The sequence below is a fragment of the Balaenoptera acutorostrata genome, chromosome 11 (assembly GCF_949987535.1).
Source record: "Balaenoptera acutorostrata chromosome 11, mBalAcu1.1, whole genome shotgun sequence".
Taxonomy (NCBI): domain Eukaryota; kingdom Metazoa; phylum Chordata; class Mammalia; order Artiodactyla; family Balaenopteridae; genus Balaenoptera; species Balaenoptera acutorostrata.
The window spans coordinates 7,478,524-7,501,365 of NC_080074.1; the positions used below are offsets into that span (position 1 = coordinate 7,478,524).

At 45.8% G+C, this 22,842-nt stretch overlaps 1 protein-coding gene and 1 long non-coding RNA gene across 3 annotated transcripts in view; one reads left to right on the forward strand and one right to left on the reverse strand.

Annotated features, from left to right (window-relative positions):
- The first annotated feature begins 17 nt into the window (after positions 1–17).
- LOC103003810 (uncharacterized) lies at positions 18–3,521 on the forward strand. 2 transcript variants are annotated; one of them, XR_009009705.1, is made up of 3 exons: positions 18–371; positions 985–1,144; positions 2,443–3,521. It is a non-coding gene; the product is annotated as an uncharacterized LOC103003810 (long non-coding RNA). The 2 variants fall into 2 exon arrangements; XR_451654.3 differs by having other exon boundaries at positions 18–285.
- The window catches only part of MEI1 (meiotic double-stranded break formation protein 1), a 68,287-nt gene continuing 46,583 nt past the window's right edge, over positions 1,139–22,842 (reverse strand). Inside the window, exons 22-31 of the mRNA XM_007189124.3 lie at positions 22,461–22,565; positions 13,617–13,727; positions 13,186–13,346; positions 10,465–10,546; positions 10,102–10,277; positions 4,220–4,301; positions 3,513–3,619; positions 2,437–2,568; positions 2,134–2,246; positions 1,139–1,346 (exon numbers count right to left, since the gene is read on the reverse strand). Of these exons, the coding sequence (XP_007189186.2) occupies positions 1,301–1,346; positions 2,134–2,246; positions 2,437–2,568; positions 3,513–3,619; positions 4,220–4,301; positions 10,102–10,277; positions 10,465–10,546; positions 13,186–13,346; positions 13,617–13,727; positions 22,461–22,565 (1,115 nt within the window). The 3' untranslated portion in view covers positions 1,139–1,300. The remainder of the gene's footprint in view (positions 1,347–2,133; positions 2,247–2,436; positions 2,569–3,512; positions 3,620–4,219; positions 4,302–10,101; positions 10,278–10,464; positions 10,547–13,185; positions 13,347–13,616; positions 13,728–22,460; positions 22,566–22,842) is intronic.

Genomic DNA, 22,842 nt, shown 5'->3' on the forward strand with positions numbered 1-22,842 from the left:
GTGGGAGTTCGGTCCCGCCCACCCTGCGTGGCGGCTTGCGGACTTGCCGCGTTAAGGTCGGGTTGGAGGAAATAGTCAGCCTGCGGTGTGTGTCTAAAGTGAAAGACGCGTCAGCAATAATGAGGCCCTAACCCCTGCCGGCCGGGCGGCCTCCCCAGCGCCCTCCCCGAAACTGTTTCGTTAGCTGAGTGTTTTTTTTTTTTTAATATTTATTTGGCTGCACCGGGTTTTAGCTGCGGCGCACGGGATCTTCCTTGCTGCATGCGGGATCTTTAGTTGCGGCATGTGAGAATCTACTTCCCTGACCAGGGATCAAACCCCGGCGCCCTGCATTGGGAGTGGGGAGTCTTAGACACTGGACCACTAGGGAGGTACCAGCTGAGTGTTTTTTAAACTGCAGTTGTCAAGATCAGTTTAGTGGGTCGTGGCTAACACTTTTTTGTTTTTAAGTAACGTGCAGTGCAGAGTTGGGGCATACCCTGCTCGCCCCTCGGATCCACCAAGTTCTAACCCAAGTTGGTGGGGTCCTTCCCTGTCCTATCATTAGGACGGAGTGCAGCCCAGTTTTGCGTAGGGTCAGTCCAGCCAGACCCAAGGGCTAGCCAGTTACAGGCACGGGGCCCTGGCAGACAGGCGGGAAGGGAGTTAAAGGCCCTGGTGAGCTGAGCTCAGAACACGCGCGGGCAGTTGTGGAGGGCAGACATTGAAAGAACTGCATACGTGTGTGCACAAATACACGCTCTGAGGAGGGCCGGGAGAGAAAGGAACACAGGGGACCTACTCTAGCCAGGGAGGAGCTGAGCTACGGCAGTTTCCCTCAGCTAGGAAGGCTGAGAAGGTTTTGACCTGCTCACCTTCCTTGCCTGGAAATTGTACCTCTCTCCACTTTCACCTGAGGTGAAGCAGCAGGCAAAGTACTTCCCAGAGCACTTGGACCACAGCAGCACCAAACACATGGCCTTTCTCTGCCCCTTCTGCCCCAAGGATGGCCTGACTGACGTTTTCAACTGAGGTAACCAGCTGGCGTTAGCAGAACAAATCCCTCCCCGTCTCTCCCTGAGGAGGCCATCCATCCTGAGGAACCAGCTGGAGGGAGCCAAGATAAGTCCAAAGTGAAATGTTTTTGGAGAGCCCACACAGGCATGTGAGTATATCACTATTTCCTGATTCTATTTCAACAATGGAGTAAATGGCTCCAGATGAACGGCTGCAGTTGTCATCCATTTCCCCCAAACCACCGCGCCCTGACTTTGTCTTCTCCAGGTCTCAGTTCTGTTTCTGGGCCTTCAGGTCCTGAGGGTCAGTCTCTGATGTGGGACAGGGATACAGCCACTCCTCCCAGGCAGCTGGCAGCAAACATGAGAGGAGAACAGCAGAGAGGTGGGGCCAGCCCTGGGAGAACCACACTTCCAGGGCCCAAAAAGGCAAAAACAGTCAGACAAGAGCAGAGGTGCACCTGAGAAGAGTGGGATGGATTCTAAAATTGAGACCTGAATGCCTGGGCTACGTAGTTGCTATACATCAGGGAACGGTTCCATGGAAAGGGTTAGGAGGAGAGCCAGGGAGGCCACACACACACCTCCAGACCACAGTGTCTCTGGAGCACCACAACGACCCCTCAGAAGGCCGGTGAGCACTGCCCACAGCCCCAGGCTTTCTCAGGGACGTGCCAGTCACCCAGCACCCTCCCCCACCATGTTGTGCTTAGGGCAGCGTCTGTGCCAACCGGGCTTGGACAACTTTCTCCAAAGCTCTGGGGAAGGACTAGCTCCCTTCTGAGTTTGGTGATATGACTTGGAGATGGTCATGTCTGGGGTCAAATCCTGATGCTATCACTGTGTGATTCTGGGCCTGTCATTTAACCTCTCTGAGCTACCGTACAACTGTGTTAACACTCCTAGCTACTGTGAGGATTAGATACAGTGCATGTAACATGACTGGCCCTGGGTAGGAACTTAATAAACAGAGCAAGTCATTGTCATTGCTACCACTGTTATTCTCACTGACCCCTGCTTGCCTTAGAAGACGGGGCTGTAGACAGTGCAACTCTCTATCCTGAAGCATGACGCTATAGCTTCCCATTGCCTGGGTGACCTTGCCCAGGCCAAAGCTCCCAGATGCAAGAAAGGATACATCATGTCCTGTAGGGGCGGCTGGGCAGTGGAGGCCCTGGGGGAAAGACCCTCCAAGGAGGCCTGCAGGGTCTGGGCCATGCGATGATCAGCCAGGAGGCCCATGCTCTGGACCTGGGGGGAGAAGAGGGTGGGGAAAACAGGCTTTCTTAGTGCCCACTCCATAGAAGCCCTCTCTACCCTCCACCCCCTGCACTCCTGACCTCCCATTGGCTGCTGTGGCTAGAGCTCCCCGCCTCCACAGGGAAGATGGTATGGAGGGTCTGGCCTCACAGTGGCTAAATAGCATCCCCTTCCCACCCACCTGCAGGAAGAAGCCACGCAGAGCCTGGAGTGTGGTGCTGGAGAGGGTAGAGAGGTCAGCCAAAGCTGCGCCTTGCAGAACGTGGCCCACCTCTTCATGAGAGAGGATGCTGCTGCTCCGGAACCGCACAAACTGGCCCAGGGAGAGAAGCCCCAGACATGTAGTGATTTGGCATCTCCTTCATTCACAGATATTTGCTGTGCCCTGCCGGGCTCAGCACTGGGCTGGGGGCATGGATCTGAAGCCCACAGAACTCTGCCTTCAAGAGCTCAGTGTTGGTAGGCAGGGGTGGGGTTGTGTCACAGGAGAGTGAGGTAATGAGGATTGCAAGACCCTGAGAGTTTGGTCTGCTGACCCCTTCAGTCCCCCACTCCCACCCTGCCCCTCACACTAGACTATGTGTGGTTACCCAGACACACCACCACATGCTCATATACTTGCTGTTCTCACTTCAATACTGTACCTGCAATACTTTTCCTTCTCTTTGCCTATTAATCCTTCAAGCCTCAGCTAAAATGTTACCTTCACTGCTGAATGTTTTCATTTTATTAAAGAAATACAGGCATTAACTGGGTGCTTACTATATTCTTACTCACTTCTCCCTCCCAGCTCTGGCAGAAGCAATTACTCTTTTCTCTGGGTTCCTACACCAACCATTGATTTATTCATTGATCCACTTCACTATCATTCACAGGCTCGCTGCCTTTATTCAGTGGGCACTTACCATGTTCTAGGCACTTAGCATTATCTTCTACTCTTCCATTAATAACATCATATTTTAACTATTAATTTCCTTGTCTACCTCCTTCTCTAGACTGAGGGACCTTTAAGGCAGAACATTTGGCTCACTGACGTCTTTGGTACCTAGCACAGGATCTGGCAGGTGGTGGGCAGGGCCTGGTCAATGTTTCATGAGTGAATGAGAAAGAATGTCTGGGTAGTCTGGGCAGAGGAGATGTGGGCATTCAGAGGAATTCTCTAGGCAGGCTTCTTGTAGGGTGAAGGCTCATCCAGCTCCTCTACCTTCTTGGAGGATGACATTCTTCAGACCACAGGACCATCCTTTCTGCACTTACCAGGGTCATGAGCCTCAAGAGCTCAGCTCTGAGGAAGGAATTCTCTCCAGCATCCAGGAGGGTAAATAGCAAAAACCGATTCCAGGGCTGGGAGGCCACATGGAGTGCTATGGGAAACACCAGTCAACCGTGCGTTGTTAATGCTGCTTTTCCAAAGGCCTTGGAACATTGCTAAAGAAAACTTTCTCCTATTGGCTCAAAAAAGGGTTTCTCAGCAAAGGCAGGGCATTGGACAAGCTGACCCCAGGGGGTTTCTTTCTCCTCGGCTTCTATCCACCCATGCTGCCTGGCACAGGGAGACCACATATCCCACTATTGTGGGAGGCAGGCAACAGGAAGAGCTCTGCCACTTAAGAGCTATGTGACCTTGGTTGGGGCAAGTTGCTTAACCTCCCTGAACCTCAGTGTCCTCATCTGTATGATGGGAATGGCAGTACCCTGCAGTATTGTTAAAAGAATTAGACAAAATGAGTGTGAATCAGGGAGCTCCCTGGTGGCCTAATGGTTAGGATTCTGGGCTTTCACTGCCATGGCCTGGGTTCAGTTCCTGGTTGGGGAACTGAGATCCTGCAAGCCACGTGGCTCCGCCAAAAAAAATGAGTGTGAATCACAGAACAGAGGATGGGAGTCTGGGGTGGGAGGGTGGCAGGTGCTGGCCCCCTCCAGTCTCCCCCATGGGAACATCAGAGAATGGGGAGGGTTTCTACCGATGTCTGGACTCCGGGCATGCAGGTAGTCAAGCAAAGCCTCCAGGCAGCCGACACAGGCATGGGACAACAGAGGGTCCTTCTGCAAGAAAACAACAAAAACAAAAAACCCACAGAAGTTCACGTCAGGTTTTGCTACCAGTGGATTTTGGTGCCAACCAAGAAAAAAACATTTGGTTTTCAAAACAATTTAGATTTCAGAATTTCAGATTTGGGATTGTGGCTCTGTAGATAATCAAGAAATGTTTGTTGGTTTCATCTCTCACCCACACACAAAGCACAGTGCTTATACTGATGATTTACCTACATTTGAGAGACTGTTTTCTTCAGAAAAGGATGGGCCCTGGGCCCCATTAAGAGAGTCACAGATTACAGATTCTGTAAGAGCCACACAGTTTATCTAAGCCAGTGCATGTAAATCTTTTTTTAAAGCAGCAGAACCTTTCATCAAACAAAATTTTATGCTCTAATAAGCATAAGAAAAGAACTTAGGGTTAGGGAGATGCAAATTAAAACCACCTTGAGATACCACTACACACTCATCAACAGCTAAAACTGACTGACAGTACCAAGTGTTGGCAAGAATGTGAAGCAACTGGAACTCTCGTGCACTCCTGATGGGAAGGAAACGTGGTGCAGCCACTTTGGAAAACAGTCTGATGTTGTTTTGTTTTGTTTTTTTTTAATTATTTATTTATTTACTTTTTGGGCTACATTTGGTCATTGTTGCTGCACACGGGCTTTCTCCAGTTGCAACGAGCAGGGGCCACTCTTCATCGCAGTGCGCGGGCCTCTCACTGTCGCAGCCTCTCTTGTGGCGGAGCACAAGCTCCAGACGCGCAGGCTCAGTAGCTGTGGCTCATGGGCCTAGTTGCTCCGCGGCATGTGGTATCTTCCCAGACCAGGGCTCGAACCCGTGTCCCCTGAATTGGCAGGCAGACTCTCAACCACTGCACCACCAGGGAAGCCCCAAGGCTTCTCTTGTTACAGAGCACGGGCTCTAGGCACGCAGGCTTCAGTAGTTGTGGCACGCGGGCTCAGTAGTTGTGGCTCACAGGCTCTAGAGCTCAGCCTCAGCAGCTGTGGCTCACAGGCTCTAGAGCTCAGCCTCAGCAGCTGTGGTGCACAGGCTCTGTTCTCCATGGCATGTTGTTCTTCCCGGACCAAGGATCGAACCCGTGTCCCCTGCATTGGCAGGAGGATTCCCAACCACTGTGCCACCAGGGAAGTCCCAGTCTGATGGTTTCTTATAAAGTTAAACATGCACTTACCATATATGGTAGGCATTTAAGATGGTCCCATGACCTTTGCTCCCAGATGTGACTCCTGTGATTAGGTTACATTACATGGCAAAAGGGAGATTGTTTGGGTGGGTCCAATCTAATTACACCAGTCCTTTAAAAGCAGAATTTTCTCTGGCTGGTAGCAGAAGAAGAACCAGAGAGTCCGGAAGTGTGAGAAGGACTCAACATGCATTGCTGGTTTGAAGATGGAGGGGCTGTGTGAGAAAAAATGTGTGCAACCTTAAAGAGCTGAAAGAGCCACCCACCCGCAACAGGAGGAAGAAGTGGATTCTTTCCCAGCTCTCCCAAATAAGCACCCAGCCTGACCAATACCTTGATTTCAGCTTTGTGAGACCCTAAGCAAAGAACCTGGTCGAGCCCACCCAGACTTCCGACGTAGAGAATTGTCAGATAATAAATGGGTGTTGTGTTAAGCCATTACATTTGTGATATGTAGTTACACAGCAATAGAAAACTAATATGTCATTTGACCCAGCAATCCCACTCCTAGGTATTTATCCAAGAGAAATAAAAATGGATATTCACAAAGACTTGTACTTCAGTCTTTATTCATGATAGCCAAAAATCTGGAAGTCCCAAATATCTATCGGTAGGTGAGTGGATCAACAAATTGTGGAATAGCCACATAATGGGCTACTACTCACCAATAAAAAGAAATGAAGTACTGATAACACACAACAATATAAATGAATCTCAAAAGCATTAAGCTAAGTGAAAGAAGACAGACACATAAGACCACATACTGTATGATTTCATTTATATGGAATTCTAGAAATGGTAAAACTGTAGTGCCAGAAAGCAGATCAGTGTTTGCCAAGGGTCAGGGATGGGGAGAGGGGACTGACTAAACAGGGGTCCAAGGGAACTTTTTGTGGTGATGGAAATCTATACTGGGATTGTGGTGGTGTTTACAAAACTGTATATGTTTGTCAAAACTCATCTAGTTGTACCCTTAAAATCAGTGAATTTTATTGCATGTAAGTTATATCTCAATAAAACTGATTTTTTTAAATGTAAAAACAAACTAACAACCACAAAAATCCTATGCTCTCCTCATGCTATTCTTTGGAAGGCAGTGACCTGGAGGTTAAGGTATGGGACAGACTTGGGTTTGAAGCCTTGCTTGGTCACTTACCATCTGTGTGATCCTGGCCAAGGTTACTTGATTTTGCTAAGTGGGGATAAAAAGATTACTTGGGCTGCCAAGAGGGTAAGATGAGCAATGCATACAGAGGGTTTAACCAGTGGTTGGCACAGAGTTAACACTCAAAAAATGGTGACTAGGGGCTTCCCTGGTGGCGCAGTGGTTGAGAATCCGCCTGCCAGTGCAGGGGACACGGGTTCGAGCCCTGGTCTGGGAAGATCCCACATGCCGCGGAGCAACTGGGCCCGTGAGCCACAATTACTGAGCCTGCGCGTCTGGAGCCTGTGCTCCGCAACAAGAGAGGCTGCGACAGTGAGAGGCCCGCGCACTGCGATGAAGAGTGGCCCCTGCTCGCTGCAACTAGAGAAAGCCCTCGCACAGAAACGAAGACCCAACACAGCCAAAAAAAAAATAATGATAATAATAAATAAATAAAATTTTAAAAAAAATGGTGACTATACTGAAGGAAAAAAAAAATCAGTTGGAAATTAATCCCAGGCAATGACTTGTTTATTTATGTATTTATACTATACAGGTAAATCATAGGATAAATATTCTTCCCACTGTTTAAGATTCTACTAAGATCCTATAATAAAATAATTCTGTTATATTTTTTTTTAAAAATGGTGAATATTTTAGTGAAATGTATAATAGGGGAAACACTCTCGCTCTTTAACAACCCCTAAGTCTCCTTCACAGGATCCCTAAGGTCTTTAAGACCTACAGTTTGAAGTGGTTGAGCTAACTCACTAACCTCATTTTAAAGCTGAGAAAACTGAGGCCCAGAGAGAAAATACTTGACCTGAGGACACCTGGGTGGTAGGTGGCAGGTCTAGAAACAAATCCTAGGCCTTGTGCCCTTTCTCCTTCTCCAATCTAAAATTAACTCTTAACCAGTGGGCACTTCCACCCTTTTCCCAGGTACCCAAGATTAGCCAGTTCAAATGCAGCCTCTCCTGTGGAGCCTTCCTTGATTCAAATAATAGGTCATTTTGCCATTAATCATAATTTCTTGTGTTTCCTACAATCTGTGAGTGCTTAAATGGCTGAAACGGCATCATATTCATTTCTGCGTCCTCATTCACTCATTCAACAAACATTACTGAATGCCAATTCTGTGGGAGGCTTTATGCTGGGTAGTGAGTGTAAGGGAATCATTTTCCCCCTCTCTATGTTCTGAATATTAAATCAGGAACTTCAGCCCTTTCAGAAACATTAAAGAGAAAGCATTTGCCCTTCCTCCCACCTCTAACTGGCTCCTCCTCACCCAACGAGAGATTTATCTAACAAGTGAGATGCTAGCTTAACACCTACTGAGCCATCAGGGCAGGACTAAGGTATTAAAGGTCATGCTCCCATGAACTCAAACTCTTAAGATCTTGGCCAGCTGGCTAAGTGTCCAACATGGACATTATGGAAATGCAAACACAATTTACCTGCCTATGGGCTCCTGGTCTGGCCCAGGGGAAGGAGAGTAGTTAAAAAATCCTTTTGGATAAGATATGATAAAGCAAGCATAGTAAAATGTTAATGGTAGAATGTACATGGTGGGTATATGAGTGTTCATTGTAAAATTCTTTCATCTTTGCTGTATGTTTGAAAAATCTCAGACTAAAAAAAAGCCTGTTCTGACCTTAAGTCCCAGCTACATTCTACTATGGTGTTTACCAGCAATAAAGTTGATGCTTTGGTTCTCATTTGATTCCTGATTTCCCAACTGGATTTGAACCCACAAGGGGAAGGAGACACAAAGATTAACCAGACACAGTCCCTACCTTTGAGGAGCTCACAGCCTGGGGAAGACCGATATGAAAATGGGAACTCACAACAGAGAGAGGTAAGTGCTATACGCGATAGAGGTTTGATCCATGAAGAGCACAGAGCCTTTGAATAGATGTGCTGGCAGGACAAGACTCGGCATCCACACAGCCCGCACAGGGCCCACTTCTGGAGCATTCTCTACATCCTCACATTTCCCCACTTACCCCAACCTGTGCACAGGCCCAGTGGGGATCAATCCTTGAACATAATCTCCCACAGTCAACAGCCGTATCAAATATGTCTGTCATTATCTGGGCGGCCAGTGGAGACCATTCAAATCAAGGCCCCACCCCTCCCCCGAGGAAGTCTCTGCAACTCCTCTCACTCATTTGCTGGTTGCCCCCACCTCCCTCTTCTTGCCCACGATGCCTTGCCATCAGACCAGACCACGTGGATCTGTGACCGTCGGTCGTCGGCAAGCTTTAAGGAGCAGGAAAAGAGAGTCCAAGTCTAACTAAAACAGCATAAACACCTGGGGCCTTGGTCACCCTACAGTGACCAGCTCATATTTGAAAATAACAGACAATAAGCTCCTTGAAAGAGAAGAAAGTCTCAAGGAATCATGGGTGGGAACGGGCCAGAGGGCCAGGGACAGGGAATGAGTCCATATCAGAGAACAAAACTGTGCTGCCATCAAGATCAATCCGATCTCTGATGCCCCCTACCCTCGGGGACCTAGGACAAGTCACTTGCTATTTCCAGCCCAGCTCAAGCACCTCCCCCAGAAAGCCTTCTCTGACAGCCACCCTCACAGTCACCCTACACCAGCCTGTAATGTACGTCCTGTGCCCCCACTGTGCAGTGCCTCCCTTCAACCCAGCACTGCCCACTCTGTGTTAGCAGCTCTTATCCACATGGCACCGTCCACCGCCCCCTGAAACTGTTAACTTCTCAAAGGCGCGAATCTGATCGATCTCCTTGCCCCCACCACCCTTCACAGTATGTGATCGCTGGATAAACAATGATCTCCAAGAATCCTCTAAGCTGTAAAACACAAACCCCTCTGAGGTGGACATCTACTGTTTTTGCTTGTCCAGGATCCATTCCTCCTTCTTCTAAGAACAGTTTTCTCTTGCAGAACCATTCCTCTCTTATGTTTAGTCCATGTGAGTTAGGGAGAGCTGACCATATGCCCCAGCCTCCAGGAGAGGACACTCACCCAAGCCAGGTCAATCAGAGCATCCCATGTTTTGGGCATAGTGACTGCCACATTACCAAGCCAGGCTAATGAGACTCAATTCTGGGGACTACTAGGAAAGAGAAACTTTCTTTCTGCTGGAAGGACATATGCCAGGAGCTGCTGCTGGTCATCCTACCATCCCATGAGAATAAAGCTGACAGAGAAATGCAGAGCCAAGAGATGGAGACAGTTCTGATGATACTGTCTGAGCCTCTGGGATCCCAGCTGTGCCTGAAGCCAGTTTTGACCCCTGGACTTCTCAGTTATGAGACAATTTGAGTTTCATTTCTATCACTGTAACTTTAAAACCAGTCAATCCTCTCTCTAGGCCTTGGTGGGAATACCAGGATCTTGGCAGGCAGCCACCCCTTCCTGCTGTCATCCTGGGAGAAGCAGGCTCCACTGCCAGGGTCCCACTCCACAAAGGCCTTACCTGAACCAGGAGGTTCTGCAGTCCGATGACCAGGGACAGCACTTGTAATGTTCCCAGTGGAGCTAGGACAGTGTCCTCAGGGGCTGGCGGTGGCTGGGCCCCTGAGGGCAGCAGAGTAACCAGGGCAGAGGAAAAGCTTTGTTGCAGGGCTGTCCGCAGGAAGCGTAAGATGGCAGCTGAAAGTAGAAAACTCCTTACACCCAGTTCTTGCCTCATTCCCCAACTCCCCACCAGCTCTGTCACAGGGGGAGGACAATGGGGATAATAATGGGGTGACCACGGGCTGGTCTGGGTGGGGTGGTCTCATCTCAGAATCTAGGGGAAAGGTTTTTCTTCTCCTGCTAGAGGCCCTTGGTCCCACACCTGAGAGCAGTGCAGCCTTTTTCTTCGGAAAGCTGAGGGCCTTCAATACTTGGTCCAGTTCCACAGACAGTGTCTGATGAACCTGGCAGGGCAGAGGGTAAAGGGATAACCCCCACATTCTGGGAGCTTGGGCAGAAAACCACCTGCTACAATATCTCTTTTACCCCCCCCCACACACATACCCGCTACATCCAGAAGGACAGAGGAGGCCACACAGAGTCTTGTGAGCCTCACCGATCCTGGATTCAGGAGCTTGAGGAGGAAAATCAAGCCCAGACCTGGAGAACCCTGCTTCTCCCAAATTTCCCCCATCCTCAGAGAGCTCCTGCACCAGGGAGTCTTTCCCAGCCTTAGCTGTGGGTCAGTCTCCTCTTCAGCCCACCAACCACCTAAGTCAGATCTGGAGTCCGATGGCCCGGAATCCAAATCCTGGCTCTGCCACTTGCCAGCTGTATGGCCGTGGGCAAGTCACCGCACTGCACCTCTCTCAGCCTGCCTTACTTCCTTCACCTACGAAATGGGAACAGTGCCACCAGCTTTCACTCCCTCCAGAGCAATCGTGAAGAACAGCTGAGGATCAGCATCGTGAATGTGCTCCTTAATGTCAAAGCAATGACCATACTGAGGGGTTAGTTTGGTTGACAGGTTCAAAGCTGTGAGTCTGCTCTGCTCTCCTTACCCAGAACATAAGCTGCCTGAAGGCAGCTTTTCCTCTACTTGGATCTACAAGTGCTTGACACAAAGCAATTCCTCAAAAATGCTTGTTAGGGCTTCCCTGTGGTGCAGTGGTTAAGAATCCGCCTACCAATGCAGGGGACACGGGTTCGAGCCCTAGTCTGGGAAGATCCCACATGCCACAGAGCAACTAAGCCCGTGCACCACAACTACTGAGCCTGCACCCTAGAGCCCGCGAGCCACAACTACTGAGCCCACGTGCCACAACTACTGAAGCCTGCGTGCCCTAGAGCCCGTGCTCCGCAACAAGAGAAGCCACCTCAATGAGAAGCCTGCACACCACAATGAAGAGTAGCCCCCACTAGCTGCAACTAGAGAAAGCCCACGCGCAGCAACGAAGACCCAATGCAGCCAAAAAAAAAAAAAAAAAAAAAATGCTTGTTAGCTGGTGGAATTGGCAGGTTCCAGGCAGAAGAACCAACTTGTATAAAGGTATGGAGATGCCATACTAATCTAAGATGTAAACAGAGGAAGCTGTGTGTGGAGGTTATATGGGAACTCTGTGCTATCTGCTCAATTTTTTTGTAAATCTAAAACTGTCCTAAAAATAACAGCTATTAAAAATCAACCAAAAACAAACAAAAGAAGTACTGAGATGTGAAAGAGCACAGTTGACTGGGAGAAGAGCAAACACTTGGTCAGAAGACAGGAAAGGAGGGTAGAATGGCAGAAAGTAAGGCTGCAGAGGGGCCTGGTAGGAAGGGTCTCAGCAGCCATGAGGAGAACAAAAAGGCTACTGAAGGAGAGTGAGCAGAGGGGAAGTGTGGACAGACCGTGGCCACAGGGATAGGAGAGGTGGAGCAAGGGAGAGGCTGGAGGCCAGAAGATTGTGAACAGGCCATATTAGTGGTGAGGATGAATGATCAGGCCTGAACTAGGGCAGAGGGGAGGACTTAAGAGTAGAGGTAGTTACGTATTGGCTAGTTATGAGCTGAGGGCCAGGGCAGAACCAACGACAAGGTGCAGGCTTCCATCCAGGCAGGTGACTGCAGGGGTAGGGGTGGGCCCAATAGCCGCACCTAGAAAAGTAGGAGAGGTTCCTGCCCCAAATCAACCCCACTGGCAACTACCTGAGGATCTGCTATAGCGTAGATGTGCCACAGCTTACTGAAACCCTAGAGGCCAAACCTGAAAACTCACTTCACTTCTACACAAATGTGTGTGCCTGGCATTAGATTGGCACAGGGCTGGGCACAGTGCGAGGACACCTCAAAGGCTAGGAGATGGTTTCTGTCCACTAGGGGCAGCCAGCCTTAGGGAGGAAACACCTGAATGTGAAGCAGCCCACAGAGGAGCTCATGCAGGGCACTAGGATGACAAGGTCGTACAAGAGGGAGGGGCTGAGAGGAAACGGGGTGCTCTGTGGATATGTCCATGGCTCTCCTGTTCCCTGCATCACCTTCTCAAACAGTCACATGACAGCTTACACATGTATGGCACTCACAGCTTGCCACCCACAACTTCAAGGTCACCCGCTGGATTCTGCCTTCTTGTCCAGTCTGACAGTCCATTCCCTACACTCCAGCCACGCAGTACCTCACCACTCTTCAAATATATATACCAAGTCTTAAATTTGTGCAGCTTCAGGCCTGTGCTCATATCATTCTCTTTGCCTGGAGCGCCCTTCCCCCACTATTTTTGTGTGGTACAGTCTTGCTTACCTTTCAGGGCTTTGCTTAAAGATTACAACACAAGTTCCCCAAGTGTGGGGTATATACTGTATTCATTTTTTATTCCTCTGTGCCTCGAATACAGCCTGGCATGCAGGTGATCCATGTGTGCTAAATGGATTAATGTAAACCAACCTGACAACAGCCTTGAATGTTTTTTCCCTGTTTTGTAGGCAAGGAAACTGAAGCTCAGAGAGTTAAATACCTTGCCAAGGTTACACAACTAATAAGCCACAGATCTGGGATCAGAACTCAAGATCTTGTCAGTCCTTGGAGTGCCACCCATGCGCCAAAGCTACAGGGGTTAGAAACTAACCTGCAGATTGCCATCGTGCTGCTGGGCAGAGAAGGAGGCAGTGAGCAGCCAGGCGGAGCAGAGGAGCTCGGTCCTGGGAGAGCCCTCCTCAGCCCAGGTGAGGGCCAGCGTCTTCTCTAGAAGCTCTATCAGGGCCGTGCTGCTCAGGAGCACTGCAGCAGCTGTAGAGGGTTGGGCAGGGCAGGTGGTGTTTAGTTAGCACCCGATGGGTGCTTCACACACATGGTGAATGAACAAAAGGATCAGCTTAAGGCTCTAAGTTTCATTTCGGAACCACATGTTACTGGAACCAGAAAGGACCTTAGGCCCATCCGATCCAGCCACACACCCCCTTTTTTATTTTTTTTAAGATGGAAAAACTCAGGGCAGCAAGGGCCATAGACACTGCCCAGCACCCTTCCTCTTCACTATGCCAGCCCGGGCCCCAGCACCTCTTTTCTGACTGCCCAGCGTGGTCTGATGAAGGCTCCAATACAGGAAGTTGAAGGAGGGCTGCAGGATGTCTGTGTCAGTGGGACTGCATTTCCCACACAGCTTGCTCACTGCAAGAGATGAGAGTGCCCTGGAGCCCCAATGCTCAGAACTCCATGGCTTTAGCACACACCAGCACTTACACTTCTTACAGCTAGTGGCCCTCAATTGGCTAATTTCAGATGTCAGTCCTGGGGACCAAGCACAAACTAAGCACCCCTGATATTACGGCCAATGGAAAGAAACAGTGACAAACCCGAAGATATGTTCACACCCTCCATCTGAACAAACATCAGGCAAGCAGCCCACAGCTGCACATCAGAACAGACTTCACAAGTGTAGGTGGTCAAAAGGCATCCTATGACAGCGCTCATGCCAGCACAGACTCCAGGTTGGAGAGTCTGCAGAGGTCATATAGGCCAACCTGCCACCACCAGCAGAAAGAAGATCCAGTCTCTGAATTCTTCCAGCAACAGGGCACTCACCACCTTCACAGGGGAGCTCTGTAACCGTCAACGTGCTGTTCCCTAAACTTGCCGTATTCTCTCTCTCACACCATCTCCATCTGGCTAACTCCTTTCCTCCTATTCAGCAATCAAGATTCAGCTCAAAGTTCACCTTCCTCATGAAGCCTTAATCTTTCAAGGCAAGATTAAACGCCTCTTCATGCTCTGCCAGCCCTCAGCAGAGCAGTTACTACACTGTAGAGTAGACATCTACAGAGCACATCCCTTTCCTCTTGGGAATTACCACTCCTTGCTCCCCCGCCCCCCACCATCCTAGATATGAAACCTACCTAAGTCTCCATTCCCTTTTTTTTTTTAATTCAAACAGAAACTCACAAAAATTATAAAAATCCTCATCAGTTCACTCAGTCCCATGTAATTAAAGTCCCATTTTTTTTTACACACACACACACTGTATTTTATTTTTACAAGAGATAAATAGACTGACACCAAGCATTGTACATGGATGACCACAACAAAAGCAACAATGATTGCAATTACCAAACATGAAACACACTCATACTATGTCATAATATTGACATTCAGTCCAGTAATCCTCCACTGTAACAGCTCCTTTACTTTGCAGTGAAAATTGATTTGTATGTTCTTTGCCTCTGAGTCCTTGTGGGATTTTTTTTTAAAATTCAGACAGAAAGTCACAAAAATTATACTCATCATCATCAGTTCACTCAGTCCCATGTAATTAATTTTTTTTTTCATCTTGATCTTTTGTTAGCACTTTTATGAGTTCATCAGTTTTTCATTAGAGTTCTAAAAATGCTTATTCATTCAGTTCAGCAGTACAGTCAGTTACCAGAAACCTGTACTTGTCAGAGTCTTTTCCATGAATTTCTTGAAGATGAAACCCTTTTATAGAAACATATTTGCAAAAGCATCAGAGTACACCCAGAACTGTCTGTAAATGACAAAAGACTTAAAAATGACCACAGTTAAAGATTTGATGAAAGTTCATAATAATGCAGTTGACAAGAAAATTAGTTATTTCTGAGATATACATTTTAAAGTAATAACTAGGATTATGACTTATAACATTATACCAGAACATATAAGATTTTTAGAAATTTCATGTAATGTCTGAAACATTTATATTAACATATTTCCATACAAATAACCCAATGAAAGTTTAGTATTAGTTGTTTTGTTTGTTTGTTTGTTTTATACTGCATGTTCTTATTAGGCATCAATTTTATACACATCAGTGTATACATGTCAATCCCAATCGCCCAATTCAGCACACCACCATCCCCAGCTCACCGCAGTTTTCCCCACTTGGTGTCCATATGTCCGTTCTCTACATCTGTGTCTCAACTTCTGCCCTGCAAACCGGCTCATCTGTACCATTTTTCTAGGTTCCACATACATGCGTTAATATACGATATTTGTTTTTCTCTTTCTGACTTACTTCACTCTGTATGACAGTCTCTAGATCCATCCACGTCTCAACAAATGACTCAATTTCGTTCCTTTTTAAGGCTGAGTAATATTCCATTGTATATATGTACCACCTCTTCTTTATCCATTCGTCTGTTGATGGGCATTTAGGTTGCTTCCATGACCTGGCTATTGTAAATAGTGCTGCAATGAACATTCGGGTGCATGTGTCTTTTTGAATTATGGTTTTCTCTGGGTAAATGCCCAGTAGTGGGATTGCTGGGTCATATGGTAATTCTATTTTTAGTTTTTTAAGGAACCTCCATATTGTTCTCCATAGTGGCTGTATCAATTTACATTCTCACCAACAGTGCAAGAGGGTTCCCTTTCCTCCACACCCTCTCCAGCATTTGTTGTTTGTAGATTTTCTGATGATGCCCATTCTAACTGGTGTGAGGTGATACCTCATTGTAGTTTTGATTTGCATTTCTCTAATAATTAGTGATGTTGAGCATCTTTTCATGTGCTTCGTGGCCGTATGTATGTCTTCTTTAGAGAAATGTCTATTTAGGTCTTCTGCCCATTTTTGGATTGGGGTGTTTGTTTCTTTAATATTGAGCTGCATGAGCTGTTTATATATTTTGGAGATTAATCCTTTGTCCGTTGATTCGTTTGCAAATATTTTCTCCCATTCTGAGGGTTGTCTTTTCGTCTTCTTTATGGTTTCCTTTGCTGTGCAAAAGCTTTGAAGTTTCATTAGGTCCCATTTGTTTATTTTTGTTTTTATTTCCATTACTCTAGGAGGTGGATCAAAAAAGATCTTGCTGTGATTTATGTCAAAGAGTGTTCTTCCTATGTTTTCCTCTAAGAATTTTATAGTGTCCAGTCTTACATTTAGGTCTTTAATCCATTTTGAGTTTATTTTTGTGTACAGTGTTAGGGAGTATTCTAATTTCATTCTTTTACATGTAGCTGTCCAGTTTTCCCAGCACCACTTATTGAAGAGACTGTCTTTTCTCCATTGTATATCTTTGCCTCCTTTGTCATAGATTAGTTGACCATAGGTGTGTGGGTTTATCTCTGGGCTTTCTATCTTGTTCCATTGATCTATGTTTCTGTTTTTGTGCCAGTACCATATTGTCTTGATTACTGTAGCTTTGTAGTATAGTCTGAAGTCAGGGAGTCTGATTCCTCCAGCTCCGTTTTTTCCCCTCAAGACTGCTTTGGCTATTCGGGGTCTTTTGTGTCTCCATACAAATTTTAAGATGATTTGTTCTAGCTCCGTAAAAAATGCCATTGGTAATTTGATAGGGATTGCATTGAATCTGTAGATTGCTTTGGGTAGTATAGTCATTTTCACAATGTTGATTCTTCCAATCCAAGAACATGGTATATCTCTCCATCTGTTGGTATCATCTTTAATTTCTTTCATCAGTGTCTTATAGTTTTCTGCATACAGGTCTTTTGTCTCCCTAGGTAGGTTTATTCCTAGGTACTTTATTCTTTTTGTTCCAATGGTAAATGGGAGTGTTTCCATAATTTCTCTTTCAGATTTTTCATCATTAGTGTATAGGAATGCAAGAGATTTCTGTGCATTAATTTTGTATCCTGCAACTTTACCATATTCATTAATTAGCTCTAGCAGTTTTCTGGTGGCAGTTTTAGGATTCTCTATGTATAGTATCATGTCATCTGCAAACAGTGACAGTTTTACTTCTTCTTTTCCAATTTGTATTCCTTTTATTTCTTTTTCTTCTCTGATTGCCATGGCTAGGACTTCCAGAACTATGTTGAATAATAGTGGTGAGAGTGGACATCCTTGTCTCGTTCCTGATCTTAGAGGAAATGCTTTCAGTTTTTCACCATTGAGAATGATGTTTGCTGTGGGTTTGTCATATATGGCCTTTATTATGTTGAGGTAGGTTCCCTCTATGCCCACTTTCTGGAGAGTTTTTAACATAAATGGATGTTGAATTTTGTCAAAAGCTTTTTCTGCATCTATTGAGATGATCATATGGTTTTTATTCTTCAATTTGTGAATAGGGTGTATCACATTGATTGATTTGCATATATTGAAGAATCCTTGCATCCCTGGGATAAATCCCACTTGATCGTGGTGTATGATCCTTTTAATGTGTTGTTGGATTCTGTTTGCTAGTATTTTGTTGAGGATTTTTGCATCTATATTCATCAGTGATACTGGTCTGTAATTTTCTTTTCTTGTAGTGTCTTTGTCTGGTTTAGGTATCAGGGTGATGGTGGCCTCATAGAATGAGTTTGGGAGTGTTCCTTCCTCTGCAATTTTTTGGAAGAGTTTGAGAAGGATAGGTGTTAGCTCTTCTCTAAATGTTTGATAGAATTCACCTGTGAAGCCATCTGGTCCTGGACTTTTGTTTGTTGGAAGATTTTTAATCACAGTTTCAATTTCATTACTTGTGATTGGTCTGTTCATATTTTCTGTTTCTTCCTGGTTCAGTCTTGGAAGGTTATACCTTTCTAAGAATTTGTCCATTTCTTCCAGGTTGTCCATTTTATTAGCATAAAGTTGCTTGTAGTAGTCTCTTAGGATGCCTTGTATTTCTGCGGTGTCTGTTGTAACTTCTCCTTTTTCATTTCTGATTTTATTGATTTGAGTCCTCTCCCTCTTTTTCTTGATGAGTCTGGCTAATGGCTTATCAATTTTGTTTATCTTCTCAAAGAACCAGCTTTTAGTTTTGTTTATCTTTGCTATTGTTTTCTTTGTTTCTATTTCATTTATTTCTGCTCTGATCTTTATGATTTCTTTCCTTCTGCTAACTTTGGGTTTTGTTTGTTCTTCTTTCTCTAGTTCCTTTAGGTGTAAGGTTAGATTGTTTATTTGAGATTTTTCTTGTTTCTTGAGGTAGGTTTGTATAGCTATAAACTTCCCTCTTAGAACTGCTTTTGCTGCATCCCATAGGTTTTGGATCGTTGTGTTTTCATTGTCATTTGTCTCTAGGTATTTTTTGATTTCCTCTTTGATTTCTTCAGTGATCTCTTGGTTATTTAGTAATGTATTGTCTAGCCTCCATGTGTTTGTGTTTTTTACTTTTTTTCCCCTGTAATTGATTTCTAATCTCATAGCGCTGTGGCCAGAAAAGATGCTTGATGTGATTTCACTTTTCTTAAATTTACTGAGGCTTGATTTGTGACCCAAGATGTGAACTATCCTGGAGAATGTTCCGTGCGCACTTGAGAAGAAAGTGTAATCTGCTGGTTTTGGATGGAATGTCCTATAAATATCAATTAAATCTATCTGGTCTATTGTGTCATTTAAAGCTTCTGTTTCCTTATTTATTTTCATTTTGGATGATCTGTCCATTGGTGTAAGTGAGGTGTTAAAGTCCCCCACTATTACTGTGTTACTGTCGATTTCCTCTTTTATAGCTGTTAGTAGTTGCCTTATGTATCGAAGTGCTCCTATGTTGGGTGCATATATAATCATTATATCTTCTTCGTGGATTGATCCCTGGATCATTATGTAGTGTCCTTCCTTGTCTCTTGTAACATTCTTTATTTTAAAGTGTATTTTATCGGATATGAGTATTGCTACTCCAGCTTTCTTTTGATTTCCATTTGCATGGAATATCTTTTTCCATCCCCTCACTTTCAGTCTGTATGTGTCCCTAGGTCTGAAGTGGGTCTCTTGTAGACAGCATATATATGGGTCTTGTTTTTGTATCCATTCAGCAAGCTTGTGTCTTTTGGTTGGAGTATTTAATCCATTCACGTTTAAGGTAATTATCGATATGTATGTTCCTATGACCATTTTCTTAATTGTTTTGGGTTTGTTTTTGTAGGTCCTTTTCTTCTCTTGTGGTTCCCAGTTAGAGAAGTTCCTTTAGCATTTGTTGTAGAGCTGGTTTGGTGGTGCTGAATTCTCTTAGCTTTTGCTTGTCTGTAAAGCTTTTGATTTCTCCATCAAATCTGAATGAGATCCTTGCTGGGTAGAGTAATCTTGGTTTTAGGTTCTTCCTTTTCATCACTTTATTAAGTATATCATGCCACTCCCTTCTGGCTTGTAGAGTTTCTGCTGAGAAATCAGCTGTTAACCTTATGGGAGTTCCCTTGTATGCTATTTGTCATTTTTCCCTTGCTGCTTTCAATAATTTTTCTTTGTCTTTAATTTTTGCCAATTTGATTACTATGTGTCTCAGCATGTTTCTCCTTGGGTTTATCCTGTATGGGACTCTCTGTGCTTCCTGGACTTGGGTGGCTATTTCCTTTCCCATGTTAGGGAAGTTTTCGACTATAATCTCTTCAAATATTTTCTCGGGTCCTTTCTCTCTCTCTTCTCCTTCTGGGACCCCTATAATGTGAATGTTGTTGCGTTTAATGTTGTCCCAGAGGTCTCTTAGGCTGTCTTCATTTCTTTTCATTCTTTTTTCTTTATTCTGTTCCATGGCAGTGAACTCCACCATTCTGTCTTCCAGGTCACTTATCCGTTCTTCTGCCTCAGTTATTCTGCTACTGATTCCTTCTAGTGTAGTTTTCATTTCAGTTATTGTATTGTTCATCTCTGTTTGTTTGTTCTTTAATTCTTCTAGGTCTTTGTTAAACATTTCTTGCATCTTCTCGATCTTTGCTTCCATTCTTTTTCCAAGGTTCTGGATCATCTTCACTATCATTATTCTGAATTCTTTTTCTGGAAGGTTGCCTATCTCCACTTCATTTAGTTGTTTTTCTGGTGTTTTATCTTGTTCCTTCATCTGGTACATAGCCCTTTGCCTTTTCATCTTGTCTATCTTTCTGTGAATGTGGGTTTTGAGTCACAGGCTGCAGGACTGTAGTTCTTCTTGCTTCTGCTGTCTGCCCCACCATTCACTTTTTTGGCAGCCACAGCACACTTGACTTTACTTGGCTTGTGGTCAGCCAGAGAAGCAGGCCCCCCAGCCGTACCCTCACCCGTGAACTACAGTCCTCTACCCTCAATGCTCTCAAATAAAAGTACTCAAGGGGGCTTCCCTGGTGGTGCAGTGGTTGAGAGTCTGCCTGCCAATGCAAGGGACACAGGTTCAAGCCCTGGTCTGGGGGGATCCCACACGCCGCGGAGCAACTGGTCCCGTGAGCCACAACTACTGAGCCTGCGCGTCTGGAGCCTGTGCTCCGCAACAAGAGAGGCCGCGACAGTGAAAGGCCCATGCACCGCGATGAAGAATGGCCACCGCTCGCCGCAACTAGAGAAAGCCCTTGCACAGAAACGAAGACCCAACACAGCCAAAAATAAATAAATAAATTTTAAAAAAAAAGTACTCAAGGGTTATACGTAAATGTATATTCATTTCACGTGTATGTTTCATCCTGTTATTTCTCCCTGTTAGAGGCCCTTTCTATTTATTTATTTATTTATTTGGCCACACCGTATGGCTTGTGGGATCTTAGTTCCCCGACCAGGGATCAAACCCATGCCCCCTGCAGTGGAAGTGTGGAGCCGTAATCACTGGACAACCAGGGAATTCCCTAAAGGCCCTTTTTTTTTTTTTTAAGATTACTGCTTTTTTTTTTTTAACATCTTTACTGGAGTATAATTCTTTACAATGGTGTGTTAGTTTCTGCTTTATAACAAAGTGAATCAGCTATACATATACATATATCCCCATATCTCCTCCCTCTTGCGTCTTCCTCCCACCCTCCCTACCCCTCCCCTCTAGGTGGTCACAAAGCACCAAGCTGATCTCCCTGTGCTATGTGGCTGCTTCCCACTAGCTATCTATTTTACATTTGGTAGTGTATATATGTCCATGCCACTCTCTCACTTCGTCCCAGCTTACCCTTCCCCCTCCCCATGTCCTCAAGTCCATTCCCTAGAGGCCCTTTTGATGGCTGTTTTTGTCACACACAGACCTCCCTCCCAGCTGAGCATCACCCTTAACCTGATAAGATAGGCGGGCGATGACCAGCTCCAGGTCAGGCCTGGAGGCTCTTTTTGAGCTGGACACTGATCTTCTCATGAGGAGCCTTGGGCTCCAGGCAGGAAAAAAAAACCATCCTCACCTGTGGCCAGAGGACCTGACAGTCCACAGGTACTGAAGACACACCATTTCTCTTATTAATTTCAACCTTGCCTCAACAAATCTTCCTGAGGGTACTGCCTATGAACTAGTGACCGCATTAATGAGCAATAAAAGGTCCTGAGAGGTTTGGAGTATGGGTAGAAAAGAGGCCTAGAGAACTGTGACTGGATCATCAGATCCTGAGTCAGCTGTGGGGTGAGGTGGAAAACTGAGCTTGTGCCAGGAAAAATGAAGATACATGGATTGTACCCAATGAAGGCCTACTCTGTGCCAAGCATCCTGTGGCATTCTACATCTACGGTTATTTTTGTATCAACCCTAAATCAGGTACGCACTATTATTTTACCTATGAGGAACCAAAGGCTCATAGAGGCTAGGTTACTGCCCAAGGTTGCATAATTAGTGACTAAGCTGAGAACAAACCCAGGCATTCCTGATTCTGGAGCTTGTCACAATGATTTTTTTTTTTTTTGATTTTCCAAACATTCCCAGGGAATGAGCAGAGAAAGATCTGGAAGGTCCTTTATCAAGAAGCCCACTGGAGATCAACCAATCAGGGAACTGTGCACGAGCTGACTGCATACCCTGCAACCCTCCTCCCTCACCTTGCCTTTAAAAATGCTTTGCTGAAACCCTTCGGGGAGTTCGGGGTTTGGGGGCATGAGTCCCCATTCTCCTTGCACAGCCCTGCAATAAACCTCTCTCTCCTCCAAAAAAAAAAAAAAAAAGAAGCCCACAGGAGTAGACTGACTCACTAGCTTATTCCAAAAAGATGAAAGGGTGGAAGAAAGTAACAAGGCCAGCACTACTGAGAGCACACCCACAGCACGCCCAGCCCCAGGCCCTCAGGCACTGTCCCAAGCAGCCAGAGCACCTTGGTGAAGGAGCTTCATGGCCATGCTGTCCAGTTCTTGCTCTGACTCGTTCCTCAGCTGCACTAAGGAGAGGAGGCTCAGCAGCAAAGGCAGGTTCCCCGAGGCTGTGAGAAATGAGGAGAGCTGGTCAGGGGGATTGACCATCATATCACCCTAAGGTCGGACAGGCACCCACGACCCACCAGCAGTAAATAGTTTGTTGGGATTTACCCCTATTTCCTGTCTTTTTCCTTCTTCATTTAGAAGAGGGGCAACTGATGTACTGAGTGCCAGCTCTGGGTTGGGTACCAGGAATTCATTATTTCACTTAATCATCTTAAAAATCATGTGAAGTAGGGATTGTTATTCCTATTTTGCAGTTAAGAAAACTGAGGCCCAGAG